The sequence below is a fragment of the Guillardia theta genome, assembly GCF_000315625.1.
Source record: "Guillardia theta CCMP2712 unplaced genomic scaffold GUITHscaffold_143, whole genome shotgun sequence".
In the NCBI taxonomy this organism is placed as follows: Eukaryota; class Cryptophyceae; order Pyrenomonadales; family Geminigeraceae; genus Guillardia; species Guillardia theta.
This window is the reverse complement of record NW_005434531.1, coordinates 44,882-65,997: the sequence shown is the minus strand read 5'-3', so window position 1 is coordinate 65,997 and position 21,116 is coordinate 44,882. Positions and strand designations below refer to the sequence as shown.

Here is a 21,116-nt window from a genome sequence, read left to right as displayed (position 1 = left end):
CGGGATGCAGCAGAGAGTCATGAGTCGCTCTAAGATCTCCAATGATGCAACGAGGAGACCCATGTAACCTGTAAGCTGCATGGTTTGACTCTGCACTCTTCAGTCCCGCAGCTGATGTTGGGGGGCAGATGAAGACAGATGGCTGCAGTGTTGGATGATGAGATGCACGTTGTGGTCGTCGATGGTCCCGTCCTACAGTTGCTCACGCCCTCTGAAGGAACTGTGTGTCAGGAGGCACCAGACACCATGAGCATGCAAATGTGATGGAGTGGTTTTGAAGATGGTGGAGTGGTTTTGAAGTTGTTACATCTGCTTCAAAAGTATGGGCAAGGAACCGAGTAAATGCTGGTTCAGGTTGCTCCCAAGCATTTGAGACTGAGCCCACACACACACGTACTCACCTTTTCTGAAGAATGAGACAGGTAAGTAGTTCTAGGCAACCTTTGTTGACACAGCAGAAAGCTTCAAGAATTGTTTTCTTCATTACTTCACCTCGTTACAACAAGGAGCTCAGAGGAAATTGCATCGTGACGACTTTGAAAGTTGCACATGGAGATGCAAAGACTTCGAAATCAAGTAAGCACAAGCAGTACCTCCCATCATGACACCGTTGATCAAGTACAACATGAAAGTGATCAAGTAGGTTGTCTTTCAACCTCTACACTCTTCCCCTGCCAGTCTGTTCCACAACATGTCCATCTCATCCTGCAGTATCAGCCTGATCATCTTCCCAGACCCTTTACGACCAGCCGCCGCTTCTTGTCGGATCTTTACCTCGCCTGCCACACGCCTCCCCGGCTCATCCTTGCTGAACGCCGGTGAGCTCACGCGACATCCATACCCGCTACCTTTGCCTGCCTCCCTTCCTCCCCTCCCTTCCATCCGTACTCCTCCAGCGCACCGCAGCCCGTGATTTTGCCTATCCGAAAGTTCTCCAGCCTGTCTCGCGGCACCATGAACACCACCTTCACCTTCCATCCAGCTGCTGGGATGCCAAGCACCGTGAGAGCCTCTGCGAAGAAAGCCAGCTTGAAAGCGTGGACTTTTGCCTCTGTCACCTGCACAAACTCTACTGACTTCCTGCGAGGCTCTACTATGATAGCGTCGTAGCCTCCTTGAAGGGGGTTGACGGGCTTCAAGCAAGTTCTCTTTGCAGGAAGCGTTCGCATGCCTCCCTTTGCATCAAAGGTGATGACTGGACATTTGTTCCATTGCCTGACCTTTTGTGATCCCCGATACGTGAAGTTCAGCCCGTCCTTGATCTTCTTGAAAAAGAAAAGCTCGAAAAGATGGCCCCTTGTAGTCGGATTGCGTGCCCCATACTTTGAGAACAGCCTCTTCAGCGTGTCTAGTTCTTCCGCTTCTGCAAGCTTCGTCGCGACATACTTGCTCACAGGCATCCAGTTCGATTCCCCGTTGTACTCGAAGCACGCAATCAAGCGGTTTACAGCCTGCGGTGATGATTCGCCAATGTTGCCACTGAAGACGATTTCTAGGTTTGGACAGCATTTCAAAGCCGCATCCAGACTCAGCTTCACCAATGATGCGGGCGTCTCGAACATGTACCGACATGAACCGCCAGCCAGGTAGTATTTCAGCTTGATCTTCTCTCGTTTAGACCTTTTCCTCTTCCATGTCTTCAAGCCAATGCTCGCCGCACCTTCATCCTCCTCCAGCATGCATGCTACACCCTGATAGAAAACGTCCCACTCCACTGCTTCCAGGTACTCTCTCTCCGTCCAAGATACAACGGTGTGCTCTTGGAGATTCACTTCAAAGTCTTCAAAGTCATTTCTCTTTCCTCGAGAAGACATCGATGTCGCTACTACAACCCGTCGATTCTCTCGATCAGCTAGCAGCCATTCGTTACATGTGCAAAGGAAGGGGCGGTGATGTGACTCATGCCTCAAGTACCCGTCCAGGACCACCAAACCCTTCTTGTAGTCCTGCCATTCTTCCAGCATTCTGTTGATCCCTTCCCATGAGTAGGGCTGTAATATTTCACACGATCTCCTCTTACCGCCGACGATTTGAATGCACCGAGTATTCTTGTTTGAATGCAGCCTGATGAGCGTTACGCTCCATTCCCTCATGTCAAGAGACAAGCAGAAGGCTAGCGTCGTCGTCGTCTTCCCCGTTCCCGGCGGGCCTTGGATCCAGCCAAAAGCTCGCTGCCCCACCACCTTCTCCCTCAAGAAACGATGCTGATTCTTGAAAGCTTCCCGGCAGTAGAGAAGGAGCTCTCCGTCTCTTTGTAGGTAGGATGCATCGAGACGAAAGTACTTGTTGTCGTTGCAAAAGCCCATCCGATCCAGTCTTGCATCGGACTCCTTCCAAGCAATCGGTGGCAAATGGGATCCGGTGCTCTGTCTCAAAAGGATAAGTTTTTCTTCTCCAAGCTGCTTCTTGTCTGCTCCAAGCTGCTTCTTGTCTGCTTCAAGCTGCTTCTTGTCTGCTCCAAGCTGCTTCTTGTCTGCTTCAAGCTGCTTCTTGTCTGCTCCAAGCTGCTTCTTGTCTGCTCCAAGCTGCTCGAGTCTCCTCTCAAGGGCGGCCTTCATCGTGGGATCCTGTTCAGATTTGATCTCACGCAGTAAAGCCTGGATTTCTTCGTCCACAAGCTTCATCTGTACTTCTACCCCCTTGATATCTGCTTCCACACGCTCGATCTTTGCTTCTACCCCCTTGATATCTGCTTCTACAGGCTTGACCCCTCCTCTTACCTCTGTCTCGGCAGACTGCTTGCTCACATTCATTCCAGAGTAGCACACCCGCTGCCTCTTGCTCGCCCCTTTGTTTCTTTCCTTGACTCCTCTCGAGACATTACCTCGTCCTCCCTCCCTAGCATCCCCTCCTCGTATGCGCAAGCAGCTTCCCCCCCCAGCCATCCTCAGATTGTAGTCTACATATCGCCCAGGACATCGAAATGACGCTCCCTGTTACAAGCACAGCTCAGAAAAACCTTCCCTCCAACCCTCAGGTCGTTCCTCACCACCGCGCTCGAGATGATGATGGAGCTCAAGCCTATCAGGCCAAGAGCCCTGCCCATAGCCCTCGCCCCTCCCCCTCTTGCTTCTCTCTGCGGGCTGCGCATCTTGACCTCAGCAAGCGGGTCCTTGTCAGCCTTGCCGACCTGCTCCCTCATCATCGCACAGGGGACCAGCGAGGGTACCGTAGTACTTCCGAGTTGCGTCGGGGAGCCAGGAGGTAGGGGAGGTCAATATGTTTACTCAAAGTTAAGTTAAAAATCAGTAGGAAGGACAATCGTCATTTTATAGGGTAGGGTGGTCAACCGAGATTAATAAAAAGGGGGTAGGTACTTTTGTCTGAGCGTTGAGAGGGTGGTCTGTCTTGGGGCAAATCTTCCCTGCCTGCCTCATATGGATGCAGGGGGTCCTGGAAAGAGAGAAAGGGGGGTAGTCAACGATAGGGGTGCTGCTGCGAAGTTGATTGGTACCTAGTCGTAGGGGGTGGTTTCATGGTATGGCTAGGGGTTGGGTAGTGTTGGTCGGCGGTACGAGTTGTTCCCATCGTGGTTGAGTGAAAAAAGTACCCCCCAATCAACTGACTGTGTGGGGGTGATCATTGGGGGGACATGGGGTGGGTGATCGAGCAGTCGGGTGGAATGCGCCGGATAAGGTCGATGAATGAAAGATGGAGAGGGAGAAAGTGAGAGAAGGAACAAGAGCAGAGAGAGAGGAGAGGAGAGAAATACAAGATATGGTGTAAGCGATCACCTCAGAGAGCGAAAAGAAGATATGCGACGTTCAAGTCTATGTGAAGAGAAGCGAAGGTGCTCTAGGAATGCAAGGTGGACAAGAAAGATGATGATGATGACCGTATGTGTGTAAGAGGTTTGAAATATGTGTAGGATATCGGAATTGAATTATTTTCAACATATTGCATTTGAAAGATATTGATGATTCTGCATGAATAGCGCTCTTGAGCTGGGAGCGACGGATTTTAGAGTTTGTGGACGACATGCATTGAGAGGCAAACATCATCTTGAAAATTATCTTTGAGAGGTTGATGATAATGACAGTATGTACAGTCAAGTTTTGATCGATCTGACTCTTTTTATGAACAATATAGGGCTCAAAGTCAACTAGAAACTCTGGAATTCTACAGGTAAAGGAGTTTTCTCTAGTTCAGTGTTGCTCCATGAACTTGAGGATTCCCTGACAAAACTTTTGCAGAGCTCCTGCGAAGATGTAATTTGGCTTCTTTGTCTCAAATATCACAAGGATTTCTCATCTCGAGTTATGATCCTCCGTCGGATCCATTTAGAATGAAGAACGATCCGAAGAAACCTATATCGAGGTCGACAGCTTCAGTGCTGCCGACAGCAAAGCAAACATCGTTCCTGCTTCTTGGGATCACGATGGGTCTCTTCATCTCACAGAACTTGTTCTACATAGTCATGAACAAGAAGATTTTGATCAAAAGATCGGACATGAAACAGCTTTCTCCTTCGCCAAAGAGCCAGGACCAGCCTTGCCCTGATTGGTTGCTGTTCTCGGTCATCAGGAGTGCGATCCTGCAAGCGGAGAGAAAGTTGGAAAGGGATCTTGATGTTGTCAGCCTCAAGAAAGACATCTCAGTGAGCATGCTACGATGCCAGCAGCAGGGAAACATGAGCGTCTGCGATGCTGACCTTCGCCTTAACGTAGTTTCGCTTCACAACTTGGAAGGAATGGCTATCATGAATGAGGTGCTGCCGTATCAGAACTACAAACGGTCCACCGTCGCCGATAGGAGTGGCTGCAATATCTCCCTCGACGTGCTGGGAGCCATTCATCAGAGCTCAGTGCAGGTGGACGTGATCTGCAGGCAGGTTAAGTCTCGGATAACCTCCCTCGCCGTGCTCGTCCCCCTGGTGGGGATGCCGGAGGTCAACGAGGAGTGGCTGTTGTCGGTGCTTGCCGAGTGGGTGACAGCAGCAGACACGCTGTTCTTGGATGTCGACGTCGTCTTCATAGCAGGGGGCGATGGAGAGGCGGTGAGGCAAGCTGTAGCTAGGGGATACGGGGAAGAGGAGCTGGAAGGGGATAGGATGCGGGCAAGGGAGCAAGGGTCCCTCCCCCATCACTACCGCTGCATCCACAACAGCCAGGGATCGGTCAATGTCATCGTTCTGACCCCGCCGGATCCGTCCGAGTGCTCGTTCGCCCATGGTGATGACGTCAACCGAACTCTGTGCCAGGTCGCCGTGGGGTTCCGGCAGTACAAGCAGCTCTGCGACAATGTCGAGTGCCTGCACGAGTACGTGCTGCAGCAAGGAGCAGGGTTCACCATCTGCAGGGAGCACATTTCAGAGTTCCTCAAGGCGCTCCTCGCTGTCCGGCGATCCTTCTCGGCCGTCCGGTGCGGGCCAGAGCTCTCCTGCTTCCTCGTCAACGCCAACGACGTCTCCTTCTGGTCCAGCCACCTCCAGCCTCCAGTTCTCCACTACTCTCACGAGTTCGTCTTCCAGCTGGCACAGGGCATGACCAAGACCTCCCAGGCCTACTTCGCCGACTCCTCCCTCCTTGTCTTCCGCCTCTCCCTCGTCCAGGCCAGCAAGCAGATGGCAGGAGCAGACCAGCGGCTATCCAGCTTGACCTGTTCCCAGCTCCTCTCGCGCACACATTTCCCCGGGTCCTCGCAGCTGGACGAACTCTACTCCGAGGACACTGGGTGCGTGATCAGCATTGACTCGTTCTCGCCGTGCCTGGATAAGGAGAAGTCGATCCAGACTCTCACCATGCCGCACTGGTTCAGACGTGCCCCTCCTCCTGCCCGGGCCATCAGCGTCCAGATCATCACCAAGGATCGACCTGAGCTGCTCTACAAGACGCTGATGAAGCTGGTGGAGCAGACGCGACCCGCCTGCATCACCGTCCACATCGACAGCATGAACGAGCTGGACATGACGGACAAGCAGCGCAAGACTCTGCGGACGGTCCAGTGGTTCTCCCGAATGTACGGGATCTTGTGGAGGAGGAACCCAAACGGCTTTCACCCCTCCATCATGCGGCGCCTGGGCTTCCGTAGGAACTACGTCGGGTACCACAAGGACGCGACCAAGCTCTTCCCCACTGACCGGCTGGTGCACATGACTTGGAACGCCCTCGCCTACGCCTTCGACTCACCGTCGACGCCCTCCGAGTGCTCGAGGAACGCGACGGTGGTACTGGAAGACGACCTGCTCCCTGCCGACGACCTGCTCTCCTTTCTCGAGTTCGGCTACTGTGAGATGCTCAAGGACCCCAACCTCATGGTCGTCTCCGCATGGAACGACAACAGCTACAACATCCGCCCGGGCCTCCAGTGTGCCGTACAGCGAGGAGAGTACTTCATGAGCCTCGGTTGGCTGACGACGCGAGCAGTCTACGAGCAGGTCATGTCGCCCTCCCTGTGGCCTGTCTCGGACACCTCCAACAGGGACGAGGACAAGATCCAGACCCTGACCATCATCGGAGGGTGGGAGACACCCTTCCTTAACATCTTCAAGGGGAGCCGGTCGGGCCTGTTCCCAGTCGTCAGCCGCGTCTTCCACCAGCCCTCCTCCTCAGGATGGTCGGTGACCAAGTGGATTCAGAGCCAAGTACTGGACGTGCAGTCTTTCCAGGTCAGCAGCAAGGCATGCGCGTTCGAGGAGGTGCGGGAGGAGACGTATGATCGCAAGCTCGCGCTCAAGTTCCACGATGGGGTCTGGGTGAGCCTCGAGCATACGAGATGCTTCAAGGATCTCCTGATCAAGGAGAGGAGCACGACGTACCTGGTTGCTCTCAGTGACACGCAGAGGGGACGAAGTCCGAACTTTGCCTCCATCCTCTATCCTTTCAGCCTCATCAGCGGCATCGGCAAGGTGAGAGGATACTACAAGGATATGGTCATGGTACACGTGGCCCATCACACGATCTTCCTGGTGGGGCCGCACGCGCCTGTGCTGGAGAGGAACGGGTCAGCTCAGTCTCTCTTCGCCAAGCTCGCCATGAGCAGCGAGCAAGCTCTGAACTTCTTTAACAGCAGCTGCAAGCATGACAAGACGATCATCCTTCCTGCTGTTCTGGCTGCCGCCAATCAAGGCAGAACCACGTCCCCCTTCGTGCTGGTCGTGGCGGGGAGGCCCAGGGAGGATTGCGACACAGTCTGCAAGCATCTTAGTCGCGTCTGCACGACCTGGGGAGCGATCTATGCCAGCATCCCCAACAAGCTCCAAGGGAGAAGCGCTGCTCGCTCCCTCAACCCAAGCAAATCACCCTTGTTCAACAACAAGCCAACGGCCTACGGGGACAGACTTGCTGAAGTGAGGAACGACCTGCCCGTCCTCCACAACCAATCCCTGCTAACAGGACCCATAAGGCTCTTCCGCTGTAGTGCAAATACGGAGCCTTCAAACAAGAGGATCTGCCCCTGCTTCACGCATGAGTTTGTGGCGAGCGAAGGCCACAAGAAGCTTTTCTGAAAACATTCACTGACATCATAAAGAATCCCATCTGACATCTGCTTCGCTTGGCATCCTCAAGACAAGGAACCTCCTCTCCTCTCCTCTCTCAGAATCGCAAAGGGAGCTCAGGAGGTCGTGGACGAGCCGTCCTGTCCGTTCGAGTCGGCCTGGCTCAACAGCTTCACCTGCAGGAGATGAGGCAGAAGCTTTCATGTGCGAATAGGAACCTTCTCCATGAGCCTTCCGTTGGCAAGCAGCGTCTGTTGACACTTCTCCGTCATCTCCGACAACTTCCGGCTAATCTCCTCCTTGTCGCTTTCATGCTGCATGTCAACCTGTCAGCTTTCAGAAACATTTTGGCACCCCAGCCGCTTGCCAGCTTCGCTCGAAGGTCTCGATTCTCCTGCAGGAGCTTGTATCTCTCTTCCTCGACGGTCTTAGAGTGATTTTCAAGAGCGACAATTCTATCTTTTAGTTGCAAGATCTCGGCTTGGAGAGCGCTGACGTCTTGGCTGGATCACCACCAGTAAGAGAAATGCGTTTGCACAAGGGTCGCTACCTGTTCTCTGAGAATTCGGCGTGATTGGCCTGGTCTTGTTGCATTCCTTTCCTAGCACTGGAATTCAGCTGAGTGAGGGTCAATGGATTTTACCCTTTGATATGTTGCTGAGAAGAATTGGTTCCTTCCAGGCTCGTTTCGAAGACTGGTAGAACTGGTGTCACAAAGCATCATTCAAATTTGTTTTCAGGTAGCTACGTGATGCAGAACTGGAATCTAATTCATTCTTGGTTTGTTTGTGCTTGCCTCCCTGGAATAATTTTAATCCCCACTCTCAAGAAAATCTTGCAATGCCTGAATGATTGTTGTGTTTGCCTTGGACAGACTTCGCTTCGCTGGTGCTGTCTGTCTGCATCGAATCTTCTCAGTCGTCTGAGTTGTCATGGGATAAAAATCATCACGGGCGGACTATCTTCGACGATGGACTCGCATCCGACTTTCCCTCCAGAGAATCATCTGTACGAGTTCAGCACTGATGTATAACCGCGAGAGCGTTGGAAAAGCGCTCACCTAATGTAGGAGAGAATGAAGTGAGGCTCTTCTCAGAGTCTCTTGAGAGGTCAGGGGATCCCTGACCCAATCATCTCACTCAACACCAATGTGCTGCGAATCTTACATCTTTCTTTGAAAACGATCTTGACTTGTTGTTCTTGCCGTTTGAATTTGCCGGGTGCATTTGCATCCTGATCTGGATAGATGAATTTTCAATCATCAACACAACTGATTAGTTTGACAGGAGTACCTGATTCTCTCTTTCTTCCTGTAATTTTCTCAAGTTTTCCTGTATTTCATCGAATCAACAAACCACACAAACATGTACTGGTTCCACCATTTGGCGCTTTAAAGCATGCTCCGTCAATCTTGTCACCGCGTCCATTTGATAAAGTTCTTTGTCTCGCAAGATGGCTAGAGACTTCTTGTTCAGTTCCGGGATCCAAGTGCTGCTCAGAGTAAGCAACCTCTCAACAAGTAAAGTGAGGGCTACCTTGACTCCAACTCAGCCTTTGCTTTCTCTTCTGCCTCTCTGACTCAAAGTCAAAGAAGAAACATTTCGGGCATACCAACTTTTCTCGTCTCCGACGGCTTTCCTCTCCAATCTCTATCAATCTATCATACACGTTCCCTGAACGCGGTTTTTGAGATGCTATTTGCCTTGAGACTTCATTGATGGTGGGACTTCCTCCAAACACTTTATGCTCCTCAGATTTCCTGTTCTTCTCCCTGCAAGAAGCAGACGCATTCACCAGACCATGCAAAACAAGTCCATCAGAGAGCTTCTTGCATGCAGTTTAACTTTAGTTCTTACACAGGCGAGACGACGCTTTGCCGAGGCTTGCTGTTTACAATTTCCATTGAACGCCGGCTGATTTCTGGCTTGAAAGTGCATGCCTTCATTTCCTTTTCCTCCTTCCTCTGAACTGCTGCAAGGTGCTTTTGCTCCCTCCTTTCTCTCTCTTCTTTGCTAGCTTTGGTAGCATCATAGCTTTTCGTGGAGACCTTCTTTTGTTCAGGTGTCGATTCTGACATAAAGGTTGAATCATTCTTCTTTTCTTCAATCTCTCCCTTTTGAGTGCCGTTCTCCTTTGTTGACTCGAGAGCAACTCCTTCTGTTGCCTCCATGACCTGTTTCTGCGAAAGAATTTGATGAGTGCTCAAACATTTCAACCATCGAATTTTTTGGATTGTATTAAGACGGGATTCCACTGTCAAACTGGTCCTCCCACCTTTGAAAGCTCTCACTTCAAGAGCTCATGCATTCCTCCTCTAGCCTACACTCCTGCTCCTCAACGTCACCCCACCGTAACTCCCCCCACCTTCCTGCTCCGGCATCCAGTCAGCACCTTACACACTATCTCTCATTCGAGTTGCCGCAGCATGTCAACGTGCAAAGTTGAAGGATGCCGCGCATGTTGGTCGTTCCTCGTTCGCTTCCTGCTTCCTCCCTCCCTCCCTGCCTCCCTACACCATTCGGATCCGACCGACGCCACCATTTCCACCCTACCCTACCGGTAGTGACGCACTGGGCGCTTGAGTTCAAGGAGGGGGTACTCAGCATGTTGGAGTCAGGTCCCAGTTGGGCCTAGCTAACATGACGGGTGGTATAACAGGAGGAAAAGATATGCATGGGTGGGTCATCAAAACGTAGGGGTGGGGTCATTCAAGTCTAGCGGTATCACCCTACCTGAAACAGAAAATAGGAGGGGTACTTTCTGGTATTAGGTCGCCGGGATACTAATATGTCATGACCCCACCAGTCCACGTTTTAACTTTGAACAGAGCTGGAGGGTCGTGCCTTGGGACAGGGAAGTGGGTGTGGGGTGGGTAGTATAACGTAGGGGGAGGGGGGGGGTGCTGTTGATCATTCAATGGTACCGTAGACGGGTGCCGAGCCGGCACTGGGTGGCAGGGAAGGGGGAGGGGTGGCTGTTGCCCGGAGTCGGATGCAGCACCCTCCGATTGAGTTGGTATGCGGGGGTTCTGCAGGGGATAATGAGGGGTAGGGGTCATTCAGTACCAGGGTCAAGAGGCGCAACAGAAGGGGGTACTACAGCCGGCCCGACCCCGGGTCGGAAGAACTTCCGAACTGAAACTTCTGAAACTTAAGAATGAAAGTTTGACCTCGGAAAGTTTGTAGAGAAGTTTGTTTGGTTCGAAATGTCGAGGGGCAGATGCGCGGGTGTTGGACGATGGGCGGGAGAAGGGAGGAGAGGATGGAGGGAGGGAGCAAGCGGAGCGCAGAGGAGCAAAGAATGTTGAAGAATCGAACGAGAAAAGAAGTTTAAGGAGATCAAGAAGGATACAACAAGTCTCTTCCCACCCTACTCCACACATGGAACCTTTACGAGATAGGAGGGAGCTAGCCTCCGCCTCTCGCGATTCTCTTCCAGATTCTCCTCAAGACTTCCCCAGAATCAGCGACATCACCCCCGAGCTTGCAGAGATGAATGTCGACCCTCAAAGTTTGCAACGGGGGCCATCGGAGGAAGGATGGGGAACAAACTGTGCGCAGGGAGCTGGGAGCGAAGGCGAACTTGACATGGTGTTGACTCCAACATCTCTCGTGGTCAGCTGTGAGGTGCATCGTTCTTCTTACTTTGAAGACATCATCAAGAACTTGCAACATGAGAAGCTCAGCTGGATGCGACGGGCCACCGTGCTGGCTTCAGAGCTGGAGAGGTACAGGGGGGAGAATCGACGGCTGGAGAAAGAGAAGAATGAGCTCAAGATGAAGCTGGACAAGACGTTGAGGCACGTAAAGGATTATGAGTTCAAGTACAAGGAGTACCTGAAGCGGAAGAAGAAAGAGATGAAGGATATGAAGAAAGAATTGAAGCAATCACAACAGTTGCAACACGACGCTCAATCTTTGTTGAGAATGCAATTCGATGAGAACCGACACATACTAGAGAAATACCACAACATGCAGGTAAATTTGAGATGCAAGTCAAGATCGAAGATTGATATGCTGATGTCAGCACTCTCTACGAACACAACAAGAAGAGATACAAAAATACCGGACTACTGCTGGCTCAATGAATCCACGCCTAGGACACCAAGAGCCTGCGGTATAGAGATGTTTGAATCTTGAACCTTGCTTCTTTGACCAAATTATTTTCTCTCCGGCGGGTCATTGTAACTCGGGTGTTTTTGAAGGAGGATTGTGAGATGGCCAACCGGAAAGGCTCGTCGATCTCATCGAGTATATACCGGCTGGAAAATGGGATGAAGGAGCTCGAAGAAACGACATCTCTCTTCCAGCCAGTCAGGGTGACCGTACCTACATCACAAGCTTCTCTTCCATGTTCTGAGAGGTAAAACCTTTCAACCATGATGGCTGTGGCGATTGATTTGACTGCCATGGCAGAAAGCTGCAAGGATACAAGGAAGGCTGCAGGATGGGGAAATTGGAGCCTGATTTTCAATCACTGTTGAAGGAGTTTGAGGACTCGTGCAAACTGCAAAAGACAATGCAGGAAGCGATTATTGTGTCTGACGCTGTGGATACTTTGGAAATCACTGAGCGGAAATTATCTGAGCAGTTGAAGCTGGTAAGCGTGGTTGATGAGAAGTTGCGAGCCATCGAAGGGCAGGGGATGCGGTTGGGTCTTGTGATGACGCAATTGCAACAAGAAATAGTTAGGAGCGACCTTGAGAAGCGAATCAAGAGCGATCGCATCGAGATGGAATATAAGAAGCAAATTAATGGCCTCCTGGCACAATACTCTATCATGAAGGCTGAGAACGAGTTTCTCCAGATGAAGTTCGCCAAGGCAAAACTGTTCGACGACCATGTCAAAGCTACAACAAACAAACCAAAACTAACTGATACGCCCAGCAATGCAGACAATCAACCACCCGAACACAAGCAGAAAACAGAGGCCGTGATGGTGATAACGGAAAGAAGAGCACTAGCGGCGGAGCTTGCAGAGGCGAGGAGGGAGGCGGAGCGGGCAGGGGCACTAGCGGCGGAGCTTGAGGAGGCGAGGGGGGAGGCGGAGCGGGCAGGGGCACTAGCGGCGGAGCTTGCAGAGGCGAGGAGGGAGGCGGAGCGGGCAGGGGCACTAGCGGCGGAGCTTGAGGAGGCGAGGGGGGAGGCGGAGCGGGCAGGGGCACTAGCGGCGGAGCTTGAGGAGGCGAGGGGGGAGGCGGAGCGGGCAGGGGCACTAGCGGCGGAGCTTGCAGAGGCGAGGAGGGAGATGGAGTTGGTACATCAGGAGGTCTCCGACAAGACTTTGACTTCTATTGGGTCGGTCAGCATGGTTGATTCAGAGTTTGTTGGCTTCATTGTAGGGCACCTTGTCAAGGAACTTTCAGAGTGTTCCGCGCAGCTCTCATACTCTCTCTTTGCGCTGGAGCAAGGGCTGATGGACTTGACGGGCAAGCAGACGGCCGGTGTGTCGGTGCTAGAGTTTGAGGAACAGGTTGGAGGAGAAGCTCTACAGAAACGTGTGGACGTGCTGCAGCACGAGCTCGAGAGCGAACGGTCGGCTTTCAGGAAGCAGATGCAGGACCTTGCGGTCCTGGTCGAGAGCTCAGCCAAGGAAGTCGACCTCATGTTTGTCAACCTCACGCGCAAAGAACAGGAAGTCGCAGACATGCAGCTAGAGCTGAGCAGGACGCAGAGGGAGCTGACTCGTGCTGAGGACATCATGACGCAAGTCCAGCTCCTGTCCTCCTCCCTCTCGCGTGCTCTGAGTTTGATCAACATTGAGATGTCAAGTTTGATTCCCCTTGCTGATGTCGGCCAGGAGCAGGCAGTCTCCGATCCTCTCCTGCAGAAGCTCAAGTCCAAAGTCAAGCATCTCGAGTGGGAGCTGGCGCGCAGCGAGAAGGAGAGGTTGACGTCCATGGCTGAGGTGGACGCTGTGATGGAGGCGGAGACCCGGGCGAGGGAGGAGGCGAAGCAGCTGCAGCAGAAGATCGGCGAGCTGGAGGAGCAGGTGAAGCAGCTCACGATCGAGGATCACAGTCGAGCACACAAGTCGGAGGATGCGAGTGCGAAGAAGGTCAAGGCAAGTGTGAGGGAGACGACCCTGTCCAGCTGGAAGCGAGCTCCAGTCTCAGCAGCCTCGTCCTCCAAGGTAAAGCTCTGACCCTGTAAAGCGCCTCCCGCAGATGAGATGCCTGCAGGTCTTGCGACCGATCTCCTCAAACAAGATGCCGCAGCCGCATGCTCTGAGCAAACCAACCACAACCACAACCACGAGCACGAGCACGAGCACGAGCAGCGCGAGAGGAATGAAGGCGTGTGTGGGGGCGGTCGGGAAGGAGGACCTCATGAAGGTCTGCCGGGCCCTCGCCTCCCTCGTCTCTAGTCGAGTCTCGTCATCCGAGGGCTCAGGCGGCGATCTGATTGACATGTGAAGTACTCATACCGCCCACTCATCGCTGACAGGCTGCAGGTGTCTACGTACCATAGAGCGCGCCAAGAGCGACATGGAGGAGAAGAGCAGGAGCCTCAAGGAAGCTGAAGTGAAGGTCAAGATGCTGGAGCGAGAATGGGCCTCTCTCAACAGAAACCAGGGCGTCTTCTCCCCGGTTCAGTGAGAGTGGAATACCGAGGAGGGTATCCAGGAATAGACATATCAAACATGTAAGTCCTCACAAAACTCTCACTGCCACTCTGCTGTTGGCTAATGGGAACGAGCTGAAGTCACACGAGAACCACCAATCGACTTGAGATTCCTATCCAGCAAGTGTTGGATCCCTTGGAATTCGATGTTGTCGAGCAGCATCCGAACCTGTAGCGGTGCTCAGAAGCATCAAGATGTCAGAGGCTCAGCTTTTTTTACCTGCTCTTGCAACTTGGAGTTTTCCTCCTTGAGCTCGGATAGTTGTGTCTGCATTTCATTCTGCAAGCAGTTCACGCGATTGTTACTCTCTTCCTTCACTTTGTCCATCTCTATCTTGAGCTCCACACTCTGGAATTCTGAGTTCAGTGCATGTAGCAACCAAACGAGGCTCTATCAATCACCTCTCCCCTCAGAATGCTGCATTCTTGTTCCAGTTGTTCTACCTTCTTCTCCTGGGTAGAATTGCGCTTGTCTGCTTCCACTTGAAATACGTCAGATTCTCGTACAATGACTTTAGCGTCTCCTTACTCAAGTACTCAACGAGCCTGGAGCTGGCCCTCAACAGGAACTCCGTGTATGATCCTTGTATCTCAGACCTCCTTTCAAGAGGTTGAGCGACCTCCAACCTACAGGAGCTCTTTCATGAATGGACAAGGACAAAGGTGCTCACACCTTCCAGTCAAGTACTCGTACTTGACAACTTTGGTCCTCAATTCCTCGCAGGCTTGTTCCAAGTGATCCAAATCGTTCTCGTTGGCCTTCTCCCTCTTGCTTGATTGAGTTGGAAAATGAAGTCGTTGGGTAACCCGCTGACCACTAAGAGGTGAATCAGCTTCTACTCTCAAGGCTCCTCCCTTGATCTTCTTGGTCGAATCGGAAAGACTCCATGCTCGCCTTGTGGCAGTTTTGTTGTTTGTGTCATTGGAGCCAGCGCCAGTGAACTCCTGCCTTTCAGATTCCACCTCCCTCTGTTTCGTCTCCTCCGGAGATGAACTATTCTCCAACACTCCAGAGTCACTAGATTCCTCCATGTTAATCTCAGTGTCCTGCAACTCTACCATCTGCTCCACATCACTTGAACTAGAAACCACACAAGTCTCAACAAGCCCAGTCGCGTGTGTGAAATGAAAACTAGACGGAATCCTGTACATGGAATACTTGGGATCTGTCTTTTCACAAGACACTGCAGTTTGAGAATCCGCCTCCTGCTCGAACGACTTCTCTTGGCTGGAACCAGACCTTTCATGAGGAAGACTGAATTCACTCGCCCGGCTGCTCTCTTCAGCAGATTTCGGCCTGCTGAGAGCGTCAGGTCTGAGATTATATCCCAGTCGCTCGCTCCCCTCCCCTCCCCCCCTTCCCACCTCGATCGTAGCAACGACTTCCTCGGGTCTACGACTGAAGGTGTGTATCTGCCAACCACGTACTCCGAGCCATCCGGTCGTCTTCTCCTCGTCTGCACAAGAGGCTTGAGAACGCTGTAGAGGGAGGATGCTTCTACTTACCAGATTGAGGTTGGTGTAATCTTGCAGAGGTTTGTGCTTCCTCGACTTCAGCTTGTGATCGAGATCATCTTTCGAAAGTTTGTAAACTTTGAGGTTGTTGTTCGAGTTCTGTGTGTCAAGATGCAAGGTCAAACAACAGGGGTACAGGACAGACGTATCATTACATCCCAATCTGGTTTTGACCTCCTGGGCAGCGGCATTTCGTTCACAAATGGTTTCTTTGTCTTTTGTACCATCGGATGTTCTCTGCAGGAGAAGAAAGCGTCAGGTTGCATTGAAATGAGTAGCAACCTCTAAAATCGTTTCTCAAAGGTTTGTTCCGAAGTAATCGCATATCTCGCAGTTCATCCTCCTACTTGCGCTGATTTCATGCCTCGCTCCTCCAAGCTCTTGCATACTCTTCTTCTTCTCTGTCCCTATCCCTGAACTTCTCCCTCGTTCTTCTCCTCCCTCCTCCCTCCTCCTCCTCCTCCTCCTCCCCTCCCACTCTCTCCCATGGCAATGGCAAAAGCGCGGGAACTGCAACGGGTTGATGAGGGGATGTGGGTACATCATCCGACACCTCAAATCTTCCCACTATCTATGTCAAATTTTGAAATTTTGATGGGAAGTTCAAGTCATTTGGGTGCAAAGAGAAGTAATTTTGCAGTCGGATTTGAAAACCTCGAGAGTTTCACATGTGGCCCCCCACCGTACCCCACCCCTGTGCTTGCGTCTACAACAAGCACCCACCCTATCTTCATCCATAATACTACCCTCTTTAAGAGAGTTTGAACCCACTGCCCAACATAACCCCCACCCCCTGTGACGAACTTCAGTCTGTCGGCCATGCCCCGCATTCTGATAGTGTTGGGGCTCTTGGACGTGACCTTGGCGTTCTCCCCCATCTCGCATCTCCTTTCCCTCTCCTCCTCTTCCTCCTTCTCCCCTTCTCCCTCCTTCCCCTCCACTTGTGGCTACTCCCACTCTTCGTTCTGTCCTGCTTCCACCGCCTCCCGTCAGGCATGCTGTGGTCGCTTCGCCGGCTCCTCACGAGGACGAGCCAGCTTTCGCTCCCTGTCGATGCAGGATGCCTCCGAGCCTGTGCCAGGAATAGGACAACGTGCTAAGGGGCAGAAGAAATCAGACGTCGATTGGAAGGGACTCGAGCAGTTGGGCGCGGACTGGGTCCGATATGGTCCGGAGGAAGGAGAGCTCGAGGGTATCGATGATGACCTGGACGAGTCAACTCTTCCTCCTCCTCGCTGGTACATCGTCCAGTGTAATCCTGGCCTAGAGGACAGCGTCAAGGCCACTATCATGGCTAAGGTTGCAAATAGCCGCCGCCTGCAGAAGACGGTAGTCGAGGTTCTCGTTCCATGCACAAAGGTCACCAAGCTGGGGCTGGGCAACAAGCCGGTAGAGAAGCAGGAGAAGCTCTTTGCTGGCTATGTCCTCGTGCGTATGCGCATGGACAAGGACACGTGGTTCATGATCAAGAACTCCAACCACGTCCTCAACTTCGTGGGGCATGACCGCGCGAGGAAGAACGCTGGAGGAGGCATCGCTGCGGGGAGGGGCCATGTGGTTCCAACGCCCCTGACGCGAGATGAGGAGCGGAGGATCTTCGAGCGACTTGGGATGATGGAGACGTCCAAGGTTCCTGTGGCGTTCGAGGTCGGGACGAGGGTGCGAGTGAAGGGAGGAGCATTCAGCGGGAACGAGGGGAAGGTGGTGGAGATCGATCACAACATGGACCTGTACAGGATCCGCTTCGACCTCTTCAAGAGCGAGACTCCCACTGAGTTCAGCGCCGAGCAGCTCGAGCGCATCGATCAGGAAGAAAAGAAGGCCCCGGTGTACGAGGAGGAGGAGCGAATCATTGAAAACGCCAGGAGGGCGTGGGACACGCAGACAAACCCGTTCGAGTGACAAGGGCGGGTGCTGAGCCCAAGCTGAAGCTGAGGCCATGGTATCGCTTCAAGGATTCTGCTGTCTGTAAATAGGTTCTGCTCGTGCTCGCATCGCGGAAGCATCCAAGTTTAAGTTGAAAGATCGCAACATGGATTGAAACATCCGTCCCATCCCTCCCCTCGCTGCCTCTTCCTCACGCTCCTCTAAAGCACGACGCTGTTTCTTCGGAGCTCCTTCATCCTCCTGCTCTTCCCGCTCTTCTTCTTTGTCTTCGAGTTGCATTTGCCCTGGTTCGTTGACGAGATTCGCTTCTTGTCTCGCTTAGAGCCCTCGATCGCTAACTTCCCGTTGTTCGCACTTCTCCCGCTCTCGCTGTCATCGCAGCGCTTAACCTTGCGGCACATTCCTCCAAGGACGACCTGCCTTCTCAGTGAGCCCTCCTGCACCTCAGCCTTCCCCTCCCATCTGCTGGTCTTACGTATCCCTTTCGGCATGCACACATCTCCCCGTCGAACTCGGCTCCTTCTCCGAACTGCTGTACGCAGACGAAGCTGTAAGATTCCTGGTACCTCTTCACCCCGAGACTCCAACGGCTCGAGAGCAAGGAGTCACACCTGCCATGCTGGTCAACAGGCAAGAGGGGAAGGAAGGAGAGGCTCACTCTTCTCCAGAGCAGCGTTTGTCTTTGGAATAGGAACCACCTGACCGTTCTAGCTGCAGGATCTCCAACACCTTCACGAGCAGTCAACGGAGCCATTCTCTGCTACTCACTGGCTTCAAACTCACAGTGTCTAGGTGCCAGCGAAGTCGCTCATAGTGGCCATGCCCCCCCACTACACAGAAGTGCTGAAGAGGGAGGAGCCGACAGCTGACCATGGGGGTGTCAGGCGGAGCTCGAGACCGAGACCACTGGGAGGAGACAATCAGCCGGGAGGCAAGGCCAAGTGCAAAGTCACTCACGTAGAAAGGATCGCTCCACCACGAGCTTCTGGGCTGCACGGCCGAAGGTTTCGTAGTCCGACTTGAATTGGAGGACCAAACAAAGTTCCACAGAAAGCGAAAGGTGACGTGACCAGGCAGAACTTCGGCTATGTAGCAGAAGGTTCTCACGTACGTCGCAAGAATTCTGAGCACACAATTCAGATACTATAAAAACGAATCACAACGATCGACACCGGCAATCCACTCCAACTTTTCTGACACATTCCAACCGTACGATTTCTCTGACTCCATGGCATTCTGAATCCCTCTCATAGTTGTGTAGCCGGACGAGAACGCTCCAAGCAATGAGGATCAGAGGGATCTAATCCGCGTCAGTCCATCTCATGCCGCAAGATCACATTGCATACCATGACTACTATTTCGAGAATATTCCAATATTTGCTAAATCCAAAAATGTTAAGTCGTTTTGTATTTCGAGCCTTATTCCTTCGCCTGGTATTCAATTACCATAATGATGGCACACACAGTCAAAAAGACCTGTACCCTGGCTTGAACAAAGCTGCAAGCCACGAAAGGAAGTTTTGCCTAAATTGATTCAAACCCGAAGGTGCAATTTCTTCTTCTTCATCCGAGCTAACAACTACTTTGGTCTTTTTCTGTGCAAAGCAACGAGTGGTCAGAGAAAATATCTTTTCACATCATCCTCATCATACTTGCTGTTGCGGTTGGTGATGTTGTTTCTTATGGACTGAAGCTTTCTGTTTTTTTACGCTGGGACAAGAACTTTGAACCACTCTCTGTCCCTGGTACAACTTTCAACTGCTCGAAAGTTTCTATTTCAAAATCCGTTGCATACCTTGAGATCCTTTCCATCTTTTACATCCTTGGCATGTGCACGAGATTCTTGGTGCTTGACAATCTTGGGAATAGAAGTGGAAGTAGGATGTTCTGTAAAGGTGTGCGCTTGTTCTTCCGACTGCAGCACTGTGCCCTGCTGTTTAGACCAAGTAGGGGGCAGGCTGTCTGCAGCGTCATCGACGCTTGCTCCCTCCGAAGCTGGTGTAAAACCGGGGTCTTCTTTTTGTTTTCCTGTCATAGTCAGAAACTTGAAACAAAGTAAATGCTCCTTACTTGGTTTTAGTCGTTTCTTCTTAGAAATTCCTTTCACACTCGAAAATTCATTAAATCCTTGCTCGTCATCCGCAGGGTTGGAGATAGTTTCGATCACGCTGCTTGCGTCAGACTTGTCTTGTTGCTTCTCATTCAGACATTGCAAGTTGGAATCTTCAATCCCAGCGACAGGAGGATCCACTTCAGCAGGTTGACTGGTGCCAGCTTCAGTATCTGCAGTTTTGCTGTCAACACTTGGATCCTTGGCAATCTCGATTTGATTCGAATCCGTGCCCTTCTCCTTGAACTCTTTTGAGGCATCATCAACTCGATTGTGGCGGCCTTCCTTTGCAGAGATATGTTTACGATCGTTTTGACGCGGCCCTGGTTTGTGGTCTAACATACGAGGCTCCTTCTCCAACAGTTTGCCATTTAATACAGCCAGAGAGTCTTTGTCAGAGCTGCCCAGACCCCGATTCACGTCCCCGCACACCACATAGCCCTCTGATACAACATCACCATTCGGAAGTTCGCTCATCCCCGAAAGCATTGATTCATTGACTTGAAAGATTCCCCGGTCAAATTTCCCAAAGATGTCTGTGGCTTGCACGTCATTGCGCACTTGAGTTGACACGGGAATCTTGAGACTCTCCGATTTCGACGCAGATGTTCGAGAGTCGTCCTTCACGTTAGGATTGAGAAGCTTTTGAGGTAGTGGAACATGCGGCAATCCATTCAGGTCTTTCAACTTGGCATTCGTCAACGTCGTGCCTGACAAGGCAATAGTTCCAGAGTTGATGTCATTCATCTCATCCAAACTTGGAGACTTGCCCTCTGCAAGATTCATGCTCAGAATTACAGAAGTATACACAAAGATTTAACCAATATCTTCATCCAAAGCTCCGTGAAAAAGGTCACTGCCCAGAATGTGTATCAACGACGACGTCTGCATCGCGATTCAGATCATGAAGACAAGCTTGGAATCGTGAAACCTCTTTATCATCTTGACTGACTCCGAAGGAACCATAAACAAGAGGACCACCTGCGTTGCCCAGACCCCCCAGCCTGAAGAGCAAAGACGATAAGTTCCATCGCTCTTGGTTCAAAATGTGAAAGAGATTGCTTACTGGTGAAGTGAGAGAGATGGCTGTGACGGCAGAAGCTGACCCCAAGAGAGGTCAAGTCCCCTCGAGCTCACTTGAAACGGGTCATTTGACATAGCTCTCTGCGTGAATTCACTCGAATCCAAGTCCGCAGCTCCAGAGTCCGTCCCCTCTTCTTGCAAGAGCCCTGGGACGGTCCCGCTGGCAGCATTCAGCTCAGAATCTCGCCACGGACTTCCAGGATCGTTCCACAGAGGATTCCCTTGGGACCACGGCATTGTGGGCGTAGGGGAGCCTGCCCAACTCTGTTTGTGCGGGGCCTTTTCACATGCTCACTCCCGGCACTCGATCATCGCTGCGGACATTCAGAGATTAGAGCGAGGAATGTAGTCCCAATCCACATCTGTTTACAAAGTAGTCTCTACATCGTGTCTACTTCAAAATTTTCATCCGAGTCTTTGGAAACAAACATCTCAGCCTCCTGCGCTTCGGATCCGCCTA

General features: G+C 52.0%; 7 protein-coding genes across 7 annotated transcripts; 3 read left to right on the top strand and 4 right to left on the bottom strand.

Annotated features, from left to right (window-relative positions):
* Window positions 1-824: 824 nt before the first annotated feature.
* GUITHDRAFT_119280 (hypothetical protein) lies at window positions 825-3,142 on the bottom strand (the record flags this gene model as incomplete). The annotated part of the gene is made up of 2 exons (XM_005821459.1): window positions 825-2,933; window positions 2,972-3,142. 2 exons carry the CDS (start codon window positions 3,140-3,142, stop codon window positions 825-827), a joined length of 2,280 nt encoding a protein of 759 aa, XP_005821516.1.
* Window positions 3,143-4,285: 1,143 nt separating this feature from the next.
* GUITHDRAFT_147147 (hypothetical protein) lies at window positions 4,286-7,447 on the top strand (the record flags this gene model as incomplete). The annotated part of the gene is made up of 1 exon (XM_005821458.1): window positions 4,286-7,447. One exon carries the CDS (start codon window positions 4,286-4,288, stop codon window positions 7,445-7,447), a length of 3,162 nt encoding a protein of 1,053 aa, XP_005821515.1.
* GUITHDRAFT_155707 (hypothetical protein) lies at window positions 7,444-8,679 on the bottom strand. The gene is made up of 10 exons (XM_005821457.1): window positions 8,605-8,679; window positions 8,499-8,559; window positions 8,390-8,444; window positions 8,283-8,337; window positions 8,187-8,238; window positions 8,082-8,133; window positions 7,989-8,039; window positions 7,806-7,941; window positions 7,657-7,752; window positions 7,444-7,614 (listed from the first exon to the last, which is right to left on the bottom strand). The coding sequence occupies exons 1-10, from the start codon at window positions 8,668-8,670 to the stop codon at window positions 7,555-7,557; spliced, it is 684 nt and encodes a 227-aa protein (XP_005821514.1). The 5' UTR covers window positions 8,671-8,679; the 3' UTR covers window positions 7,444-7,554.
* A 2,139-nt stretch (window positions 8,680-10,818) lies between these two features.
* Window positions 10,819-14,036, top strand: GUITHDRAFT_147146 (hypothetical protein; the record flags this gene model as incomplete). The annotated part of the gene is made up of 4 exons (XM_005821456.1): window positions 10,819-11,459; window positions 11,854-13,570; window positions 13,620-13,849; window positions 13,892-14,036. The coding sequence occupies 4 exons, from the start codon at window positions 10,819-10,821 to the stop codon at window positions 14,034-14,036; spliced, it is 2,733 nt and encodes a 910-aa protein (XP_005821513.1).
* Window positions 14,037-14,122: 86 nt separating this feature from the next.
* Window positions 14,123-15,767, bottom strand: GUITHDRAFT_119276 (hypothetical protein; the record flags this gene model as incomplete). Its single annotated transcript, XM_005821455.1, has 8 exons — window positions 14,123-14,230; window positions 14,282-14,410; window positions 14,464-14,534; window positions 14,591-14,688; window positions 14,735-15,358; window positions 15,427-15,518; window positions 15,568-15,675; window positions 15,732-15,767. 8 exons carry the CDS (start codon window positions 15,765-15,767, stop codon window positions 14,123-14,125), a joined length of 1,266 nt encoding a protein of 421 aa, XP_005821512.1.
* A 1,033-nt stretch (window positions 15,768-16,800) lies between these two features.
* On the top strand, window positions 16,801-17,376 carry GUITHDRAFT_60459 (hypothetical protein; the record flags this gene model as incomplete). Its single annotated transcript, XM_005821454.1, has 1 exon — window positions 16,801-17,376. A coding segment is annotated over one exon (576 nt), but the record flags the coding sequence as incomplete, so codon positions are not given.
* Window positions 17,377-17,663: 287 nt separating this feature from the next.
* On the bottom strand, window positions 17,664-20,893 carry GUITHDRAFT_119274 (hypothetical protein; the record flags this gene model as incomplete). Its single annotated transcript, XM_005821453.1, has 13 exons — window positions 17,664-17,879; window positions 17,939-18,074; window positions 18,122-18,192; window positions 18,334-18,369; window positions 18,421-18,586; window positions 18,636-18,763; window positions 18,810-18,894; window positions 18,946-19,058; window positions 19,259-20,346; window positions 20,395-20,458; window positions 20,505-20,577; window positions 20,640-20,674; window positions 20,711-20,893. 13 exons carry the CDS (start codon window positions 20,891-20,893, stop codon window positions 17,664-17,666), a joined length of 2,394 nt encoding a protein of 797 aa, XP_005821510.1.
* Between the last annotated feature and the right edge of the window lie 223 nt (window positions 20,894-21,116).

Excerpts from the sequence above, each read along its gene's own strand:
- GUITHDRAFT_155707 (XM_005821457.1), bottom strand. The coding sequence starts at position 8,670 with ATGCAAATGCACCCGGCAAATTCAAACGGCAAGAACAACAAGTCAAGA. Across the intron at positions 8,445-8,498 it reads TTCATTCTCTCCTACATTAG|ATGATTCTCTGGAGGGAAAG; the intron begins GTGAGCGCTTTT and ends GAACTCGTACAG. Across the intron at positions 8,338-8,389 it reads TCGTCGAAGATAGTCCGCCC|ACAGACAGCACCAGCGAAGC; the intron begins GTGATGATTTTT and ends GATTCGATGCAG.